This window comes from Medicago truncatula, chromosome 8, assembly GCF_003473485.1.
Source record: "Medicago truncatula cultivar Jemalong A17 chromosome 8, MtrunA17r5.0-ANR, whole genome shotgun sequence".
Classification (NCBI taxonomy): domain Eukaryota; kingdom Viridiplantae; phylum Streptophyta; class Magnoliopsida; order Fabales; family Fabaceae; genus Medicago; species Medicago truncatula.
Genome location: NC_053049.1, coordinates 1884958 through 1895366, shown reverse-complemented (window position 1 = coordinate 1895366; position 10409 = coordinate 1884958). Strand labels below are relative to the sequence as shown.

The following is a 10409-nucleotide window of genomic DNA, read 5'->3' as shown; positions in this document are numbered from 1 at the left end:
ACAGGCCAATGATGTAAGTTCCCGAGAGAAATCGAGTTAAATCAAGTCTAACTAGGAAAACAACGATCAAACATAAGCAAACGACATTTTTCTCAGTTAAAGACAAATCGTTTGGTAGAATTGAGCTCAAGTTCTAGCTCGAACAATCTTTTGCCATAGCTTACTTACCTTCGAACCAAACTCTGAATTATCAACAAATTATTTCTCAAAACTGGAGGGCTATGACAGAAAAAATGACATTTGTTTTCAATAAGTGAATGTTTATACTTTTTAATTCATCCATAGCATGAAATAGAAACCACACCATATTTCTAGTTCATTCACCAAGATCATTCAATTATTTATACTTCGCAACTACACAACAACCAAGTCATCATGGTCGTTCGATTATTTATATGAACTAATACTTTTTTCTGCCACATTGCCTGGGTGTCAAATCTTGTAATGTGTAAGAGCAGAAGTACCATCTAGTCCTTTTTTTTCAAAGTAAGCTACATAATCAGAAACCGTTGTTTCTCTGTATTTAGGAGGATTGTCTTCTGATAATAGTTCCTTTATAGGTCCATAGAGCTTTGAGGATGACCTAATACCTGTGCAGAAAAAGCATGCCACAGATATTCTTGGGCCAACTTCATTTGCAACTACTCTGTGTTCAACACTCTTGAATCTGTCATTTGTTATAAGCTACAATTGAAGCAAACAAATAATTAGTTATATGCTTACGTTATCTATTGATACTTCTAACTAAAATCTTAAAATCCAAACCAGAGATTAAAGACACCAATTCCTATCAGTTTGAGGGATATAGCTTACTTGGAACTAGTCAAATAGTAAAGTAAGCAATAATAAAAGGCACGCAATACATAACACCTCAAATAAGATGGATTATGGAATATAACGCCGGCTATATGCTTGAAACCAAGTTGAAAATGCAAGAGATTTGATAAACTAGTCTAACTCTAAATATACATCAAATGGCTTAATGTGTTCTATTTTATTACCTTTGTCTGTTTTCCTCAGTGCAAAACACATTATGATTCACCATGTTGATTTTTGTCCATTTTGGTACATACATTACTAACAGTTTATGGAAATATAAACATAAGAATACATAAAACTTGCCTGCAGAAGATCACCGACATTAACAATGAGAGCTCCAGGTACAGGTGTTATATCAATCCATTTGTCGTCATACAGAACTTGAAGACCACCAACATGGTCTTGTAGAAGCACTGTGAGGAAATCATTATCAGAATGCTTTGTTGTTCCTACAGTCAATTCTGGTTCAGGACAAGGAGGGTAGTAATGGCAAAGAGCAATCAGCCCTTCAGCACAATCCATATCTTTCAAATGGTTTGGATTCAAACCTAATGCTTCTGACAACAATTCAAATAATAAAGTCCCTAGATTCATCATGTATTTCCCATATTGTAACAGTATATCTCTGCAAGAATAAGCAGTCAATCAGAGAGAAAAAAAATTATGGATTAAATTCAGTTTCATACTTTTCATAGTTTGTATCAGTTGGTTTTTATACTACTATATGTGATTTGTTTCTTATAAATAGACCTTTCATCTCATGTGAAATAGATGCAATTCTAGTGAATATGAAAAGGATATATCAAAGCTATTTCACCGATTAATACACCTCAAAATAAGGATATGAAAGCAATTTCACAAATGAAAACACATTTTCTTATATATAAGACAAAATTAGAGATATTAGAAAAAGGCTTGAGTACGACTTAAATACGCTGCGAAGTATTGTAAGTCGTAGAATGGCCTTACTGCCACGATTCACTGAAATTTAGTCCTTGTTAAGTTGTTACTTCGACTAGTCCAAAAAAAAAAAAGTGGCTAAGTATTGGAGACGATTTCGACACATTAACGCTAAAAGTTGAAAATATCGTATAAATGAATGTAACCACGTGTATGAGTGTCGTGTCAGAGACCGACAACACTCTTAACAATCTAGAGAACTAATGAAGAGAACAAAATAACAAACGCGATTAAAGTTTCATTAGAATGAGCAAAATCTTCAAAATACAAATGTTACTCTCAAAATATATAGTGAAATATAAATAGACGTAACTACCCTTATCTCAATTATAACAAAAGAACCATTACATATTATTTAAACAGACACAAACACATGTTAGACACTCAACGCGCATCCAATCTGAAATTTCGGTGCTACAAATGATAATGACCAAATTTCAAGGAGCAAATAAATTTTACACATATGCATAAACATACCTGCATACCACAGGAAACTCTTGTGGTTTGAGAGTATCAGGTGGAGCCAAGTAACACATAAAACTATCCCTCCAATTGAGTGCTGGTGAGCTATAAATATCAAAATTACTATTATAAACAAAGGATCTATTGCTATTTCTAGTATACAATTCTTTTTTGACTTCTGTATCCTGTTCATAAAACCTCTTGACACCATCTTTCAACTCCTCAAGAACACTCAAAGGGATTCCATGATTAACAACTTGGAAAAAACCCCAAGTTTCACATGCTTCCTTGATATTGTCAACTATCCCTTGGTGAATACTTGGATCTTTATTATCAATATCTTTAAGGTCTATGACAGGAATAGCATGGCTCATGTTGTTGGCTTTCTCATATTTGTCAGGTTGATGATGGAATAAGCTTGGTATCTTCTTAAGTCCTGCATCAACAAGTCCTTTTACACCAGCTTTTGTTTCATCAAATTCTTTGCGTTCACTCAATATAGAATCAAGGTTAGGCTTGGTTGTGCCTGTGGTTCCCATTTTTCTTATGTTTGTAGTGGTTCTGTAGCTAGATATGGTAACTAGAAGAGTGAGTAGACAAAGCTAGAATTTATATTCTTTGTCACACCTAAAAGTTACGTATTCAAAGTGAAATAATTTACGGTTGACTGCCTTAACATTGAATTGATATAGAACTATGAAACACGAACACAAACACGGATACGACAACAATGATAATTTGAAAGAAAAAAAAAAAGAATTATTTAAATATACACATGTTGATATAAGACACCGACGCATATGGAACATTAATATGATATGTCGGAGTTATATTTATGTCTAAACTTTACTAACATTTTAATTGAATTTCAAATTATCATAGTTTTTTTATTGAGAATAAAAGGGTTAAGAAAAATATGTAAAAATAAAACCTTTACAATTTTTGTATAGAAAATTGATTAGCTAACCACACCCGTTAGACATTGAAGAATAATGGTAACATGGTTAAGCCAATTTTTACTATTGTGTATATAACATTTTACTGGTACATGATTAAGGTTTTTTTTTAATGTCAACGTAGCTTACTAGCTTTTGTTCAACTCAATTTTAGGTAGATATATCCGGACATAAACAACTTTACATTTAAGTTTCTTTTAAATAAAATAAATTTTACAAAATAAATTCTTTCAAAATCAATTTTTCTCACCATAAAACCAAACATACCTTTATTGTTGGGTTAAGGTATAAATGTGATATTAACAATATAAGTTTTTAGAGGAATAGTTCTATATTAGAAAGAAAAGGATAAAAAAAAAAAAAACGAAGCACCAAAATACACTTATAATCCATTGTATGACATATTCTTCTTCTGTTCTTGTATCTAAGCATCTATTTGCCTTTATTTTTATCTCTAAATGTATTCTCCTTTTCAAATTACTCCCTCCATCTCAAATTGTATGTCGCTTTAGAATAAAATTTTTGTTCCAAATTATATGTCGCTTTACAATATCCATGCAATATTAATGTTACTTTTCCTATTATAACATTAATCATTTATTATTCTCTCTTCTTTCAATTTTTTCATTTATCTTTTCCATATTATTTATTAAGGACAATTTTGTAAAACAACTTATAATATCTTTTTTCCACACAATATTAATTGTATTTCTTAATATGTGTGAAATGCCCAAAACATATACAATTTGGGACGGAGGGAGTATTAGATGTATTTATTATTCTTTTCTTAAACATACCTCTAATTAATACTACTAATTTATCTTGAAATATGAAAAATATAATTTAATACATATACGAACAAAGGACAATTTGATTATATTAACACATACATATTAATTGCACTAACAATTTTTCTGAAGAAATATGAAAAATGTAAAAGGAGCTTGGATATAGGAACGTAGTAGAAACCACGTGGAATTGACGAAAAACAATTCCATGTAGTAAGCAGAAACAACGTGGAATTTATGAATAACTAATCATGTGGAATTGAAGAATTAAATATGTGCACGCAAATTTTCAAGTTTATATCATCATCATTTCGTGGAATTGATGAATAACATCACCATCAACTCACCAAGCTTATTCAATTATTTGTATTAGGCAAATGATAATAGTTCTTTTATTGGTACATAGAGCTCTGACAATGGCCTAAGACCTGGGGAGAAAAAGCATGCAACAGATATTCTTACACCAATTTGATTTGCAACTACTATGTGTTCAACAGAGTACAGGTGCGTTGAAATGGAGCAAGAAGTGAAGAAAAAGCCAAATTCGGCCTAGACCTCACTTGTGACACATGCTATGAGCTATGTGTCGCGAGTTCAAAGTGAAATTATTAAATTCGGTCTTGCATTGAATCACGTCGCAGACTACAAGCTTCATGTCACTCTCATCGCAACTTGCATCGCGAGTATGACCCCGTGTTGCAGACCAACTTTCCCAAAAATTTAGGACAACGTTCGCCAATATAAGCCAGACACCTACTTGTCGCGGACCAACTACATGTCTTGAATCCAACCAAACTTCATAAATGTTTTAAGGTGCATAAATTGTAAAATTTGTGTATCCATATACAAGGGGTTAGATAGCTCAAGTAAGTGAGAAAGAAGGTAACATTGTGTTTCTGTCTTTTACTCAAATTTAGTGTTATTGGTTCTAAAAATAATAACTCTAATTAATTGCATCAATTTTTCATGTTTTTTTTTTTTCATTTCTATTTTGTAAAATGGCTCAAAAGGTTACTATTATAGTAGTATTTTCTTTTCTCATATTCTAGGTATAGACTATAGTATGAATCTTATGAGTTATGATGCTTTAGTCTGATTTGTAAAACCAATACATGAATCTTATGTATAGACATATTCTAAATATGACATAGAAAATACATATACAATCCATTGTATGAAATAGAAACCACATGGAATTCATGAATAACTAATCATGTGGAACTAAAGAACTAAATATGTGCACACCATATTTCAAGTTTATATCATCATCATGTGGAATTAATGAATAACTACATCACCATGACACCATCAACTCACCATGTTTATTCAATGATTTACAATTTTTTTCTTCTACACTGTCTAGTTCAAATCTTGTAATGTGTAAGAGCAGAAGTACCATCTAGTCCTTTTGCATTAAAGTAGGCTGCAAAATCAGCAACTGTGGTTTCTCTGTATTTGGGAGGATTGTTTTCTGATAATAGTTCCTTCATAGGTCCATAGAGCTTTGACGATGGCCTAAGGCCTGTGGAGAAAAAGCATGCAACAGATATTCTTGGACCAACTTGATTTGCAACTACTCTATGTTCAACACTCTTGAATCTATCATTTGTTATAAGCTACAAGGTAAACAAACAAATAATTAGTTATATGCTTACATCTTCTATCAATATAAACATAAGAATACATAAAACTTGCCTGCAAAAGATCACCAACATTAACTACGAGAGCTCCAGGTACAGGTGTTATATCAATCCATTTATCTTCATAAAGAACTTGGAGGCCACCAATATGGTCTTGGAGAAGCACTGTGAGGAAATCATTGTCACAATGCTTTGTTGTTCCCACAGTCAATTCTGGTTCAGGACAAGGAGGATAATAATGGCAAAGAGCAATTAGCCCTTCGGCACAACCCATATCTTTTAGATGGTTTGGATTCAAACCTAAAGCTTGTGACAACAATTCAAACAGCAAAGTTCCTAGATTCATCACCTGTTTCCCATATTCTAGTAGTATATCTCTGCAAGAATTAGTAAATGAGAGCTAAATTCAATTTCAGACATTTGGACCTATTTGCTGCACATGCACATGATATGATATGACAGAGATATGATAAAATATAAAGAATTGATATGATTTTATTTTATTTTTGACTAATAATATGATATAGACCTAAGTAGTTATCATACAATATATTTGTTGTGGACAAGATAACAAATATGATAATTTATTTTATTGAAGAAAGGAAATCATATATGATTTTTAGGTCACTTTTAGAGTTATTTTAAAGTTAAAAGTATCTAGTTTGAATGTATTTTAGTTGAGTTTTGTAAAGGATTCGATAAAAAAGTCATTAAAGGACAAAAAGGGGAAATTATGCTTGAAACGATGGAAATCCACCCAAACCAGACAACTTTGTAACCATGCTATATTTTTTTACAAGTTTAACAATGATTCTTGGAGCATAGTGGTTTTTAACTACAGAGATAGGAGAAAATAAGTTTCAAAGTTAACTTATTATACCATATCCTCTCATCAAACACTAAATTGAGATGCGATATGATACGATTATCCTATCTTATCTCTTAATTATCTTGCACAGCAACACATCCTTTATATTTTGTATAAGTTGGTCAATATATACGGATATCAGAGGCACTACTTACACGTCGACTCAAACAATAATTTTAAAAAGTAATATAAAAAATATTGAACACATCTTTAATCTAAAGTGTCGTTTGTACCAATGAAAATAACTAAAGTTCAAGGAGCATTGAGCACATAAATTGTATATGCATGCATACAAACATACCTGCATACAACAGGAAAATCTTCTGGTTTGGGAGTATCAGGAGCCAAGGAACAAGTACAAGTATCCCTCCAATTGAGTGCTGGTGAGCTATACAAATCAAAATTGCTTTTGTAAATAAATGATCCATGCAAATCTCTTGTATAAAACTCCTTTTTAGCATCTGTCTCCATCTCATGAAACCTCTTCACACCATCCTTCATCTCCTCAAGAACACTCAAAGGGATTCCATGATTAACAACCTGAAAAAACCCCCAAGTTTCACATGCTTCCTTGATTTTGCTAACAATCCCTTGATGAATACTTGGATCTTTGTTATCAATATCTTTAAGGTCTATGACAGGAATAACATGGCTTGTGTTGTAGGCTATCTCATATTTGTCAGGTTGATGATGGAATAAACTTGGTATCTTCTCAACTCCTCCATCAACAAGTCCTTTTACACCAGCTTTTGTTTCATCAAATGCTTTGCGTTCATTGAATGTGGAATCAAGGTTAGGCTTGGTTGTATTAGTAGTTCCCATTTCCCTTTTGTTTGTAGTGGTTCTGAAGCTAGATATTGTAACTAGAAAAGTGAGCAGAAGAAACTTGAATTTATATTCTATGTGACAATAGAATAAGTAATTGGATTCAAATGACTATTGAACTACACTTTACATCGAATTGATGAAGAGCTATGAAGCACGAATCCTTGATACAATCTTTATATTGACACCACGACTAATTTGAAAAAGCAAAATACAACAACAACAACCAAGCCTTATCCCACTAAGTGGGGGTTGGCTACAGGATCAAATGGCGTCATAGTGTTCTATCATAAACCATATTTGAATATAACTCATTGACCTCTAAATCATTTCTAATGGTTTCTCTAATAGTTTTCCTAGGTCTTCCTCTACCTCTTTTAACCTGACTCTCCTCCATTGAAAAAACAAAATATTTAAATTTAAATGGACATTGACACATATCCCCGGGCTGTAGCGAAGAAGATTAATATAGAAATTTTGCTAAAAAGTAAAGTTGATTAGTCAAAGTGATATTTTATGGATTGGAACGGTTCATCCACTGAAAAATATGGACTAATAATTAATTCCATGCAAAGAGAAAAATCTAAGCTCAAATAACAATCGTCCCCATAGTCAAGCTTTAATGTCACTGTTTGTTTGTAGAACTTTAACGACTAGAAATTTCGATTACAAAACAAACAAGCTTCATTTCCCTAAAAAACAGTTTAACCCATGTTTGTATTTCACTCAAAAAATCAAATCTTCAGTTGAAAGTTTCACCTTTTATGAAACCAGTGAACAAAATCCTTATACAGCTCAAGACAAAACAAAATCATTATAAGCTCAAAATCAAAGCTGAGTGAACAGTACCTTGAAACAGAAGACGCGATTGAGAAGAAGATGAGGCAATTGAGGGAAGCTTGATGAAGGAGAAGAAGATGGAGAAAACGACTCTGTTCTGTGGGGCCGGGTTAACCACTTTGTGCGCGAAAATGAAAATAAACCGCCTTTTTTTTTTATGGAAATAATTGAGGACTATATATCCTACCTCGAAAAAAATAATTGAGGCTTTCATTGGTAAGGAAAAGATAAGGTAATAATAGCCCATAAAAATTTACAAAATTTTGTAGATAAATGCCACAAAAATAAGAGTGGTGTTGTGTTGTATATCGCAAGAGACAATCTTATGCACGGATCACGGACACAATGTTTTGTTGTACTCTCTCCGTCCCATAATACATACATAATTGACCTTATTATGCATGCTAATGTATAATTTTAAGTTTAAATATCTTAAATAATATATTAGAAAAAAATTATAAAATTTGATATTTTTAAAATACTCATCGAAACGAATTTAACGACATCTTATATAATATTATTTATCTTTGTATATTAGTAAAACAACATAGTCAAAGTAAGTTAGGTCAAAATTAAACATTTTCAAATGATTCATCTGTTGCAATATGGAGGGAGTAATATTTAACATCTATACGAGCAGTGCTATTCATAATGAAAAAAAAAAAAATCTCAAACCTGTCACGAAGCAGCAGTTGAATCGTTGGATGATTCTTTTAGCATTGGTTTATGTGTTCAAATTGAATTGGTCAATGTACATTGACCAATCTAATGATGACATATAAATCAATGCAACTTCACATATCTTTATGTTTAAAAAAAGAAGAATGTTAACCCATATCTTCGGAGCATTGGTTAAGCAACCAAAAGATTATATTACCACGTGTCACACTTGAATTGACCAATATCATATGACATCCTATCATAGAAGCGTAATCCATGTTGAATTTGGGTGTGTTTAGTTCAACTTTGGATATAATTGATTCTGAAAGAATTGATTTTGAGAGAATTGATTTATGTTTTGATACAATAATGCAGAATTGATTAAACAAACTGAATGTTGTTTGGATAGTTTTAAAAAAAATTGATTTTGAATGTATAATTACTAAAATGGACATAGCTAAATACAAATAAATGGACATAGTTGAATGTATATGTAGAACAATACTAAATGTAGATATATTATTTATTCTAAATAAATAAATTTTCTATTAATTTAAAAAATAATAAATACGATCATTAAACTAATTTTATTTTACATAATATTTGTTCTTATATTTTATTTTATTTTATAAAATATATTTAAGTTAAATAATACTAGAGTTAGTTGCCAAAAATGATAAAATATAGCGTAAAAGAAAGGTAAAATAAATACAGTAAATTTGAAATGAAACACCGTAAAGGAAAATCCAAAACTTGGTAACTCATGACCACAAATATTTTATGGGGGCTAATTTAGTTCGTTAAGTTTTATGATTAAATTTGGTTCATCAAATTAAATACAAAGCAAAAAGAAGGAGAATTGATAAAGGGCAATAAAGGAAAATAATAGGTTGTAATAATCAAAATATAAAATATATTGGAGAATTGATTCTAGCTAACTCAAAAACTAGGAATTGTAGCTTCATCCAAAATTGCTTTTGGAGATGAGAATTGATTTTGAGAAGCTGAACCAAACATGTTGAAATTGCAAGTTTTCACTTTTGGAGCCACCAATAAGAGGTGTAGAAGTGAACCAAACACACTCGTAGCTTTGATCCAATTGATCAATTTGACCCATTAATATTATTAATAATAGTATCAATTTAACCCCTTTCTTCTTCTTCTTGTTAGAGGGGTGATTTATGGTCAATTTTGACCAAAAAATCACCCTTCCAAGTTGTTTTTCCTTTTATTCTAATTGAATAAGTGATTTCACATGTTTTCTGTTTTATTTCGTTTATTTTTGTGATTTCGTCGTCTCTGAACGATTCTGTTTGTTTTGATTTTTCGTCTTTGTGCGGCCGTCTTAGTGCGGTGTTTATTTGATTCAGATTGAAAGATTAGCTTTGAGCAAGTGCAGATCCGATCAATGACAATGATTCTGGCATCGTCAACGTTGCAGATCCGGAGACATGATTATTCCGGAGACTTAAATATAGTCATATTAGTCATATTTGTAGACATAGATACTTTGCCGTTTTATGCTATTAACATGGATGTTGTGAGTTTGTTCACAGATTCATCATTTTTGTTTTTAGCGAATTTGGATTTG

At 31.5% G+C, this 10409-nt stretch overlaps 1 protein-coding gene across 1 annotated transcript; it reads right to left on the bottom strand.

Moving 5' to 3' along the window:
* Positions 1-201: 201 nt before the first annotated feature.
* On the bottom strand, positions 202-8319 carry LOC11434998 (uncharacterized). Its single transcript, XM_003626740.3, has 7 exons — positions 8168-8319; positions 6795-7356; positions 5681-6002; positions 5353-5601; positions 2257-2843; positions 1123-1444; positions 202-684 (listed from the first exon to the last, which is right to left on the bottom strand). Exons 2-7 carry the CDS (start codon positions 7313-7315, stop codon positions 433-435), a joined length of 2253 nt encoding a protein of 750 aa, XP_003626788.3. The 5' UTR covers positions 7316-7356; positions 8168-8319; the 3' UTR covers positions 202-432.
* Positions 8320-10409: the final 2090 nt, after the last annotated feature.

Bases quoted from the DNA above. Each gene is read 5' to 3' on its own strand.
- LOC11434998 (XM_003626740.3), bottom strand. From the start codon at position 7,315: ATGGGAACTACTAATACAACCAAGCCTAACCTTGATTCCACATTCAAT. The intron at 6,003-6,794 runs GTATGTTTGTAT...TAATTCTTGCAG, and splicing joins GATTTTCCTGTTGTATGCAG to AGATATACTACTAGAATATG. The intron at 5,602-5,680 runs GCAAGTTTTATG...TTTACCTTGTAG, and splicing joins ATGTTGGTGATCTTTTGCAG to CTTATAACAAATGATAGATT.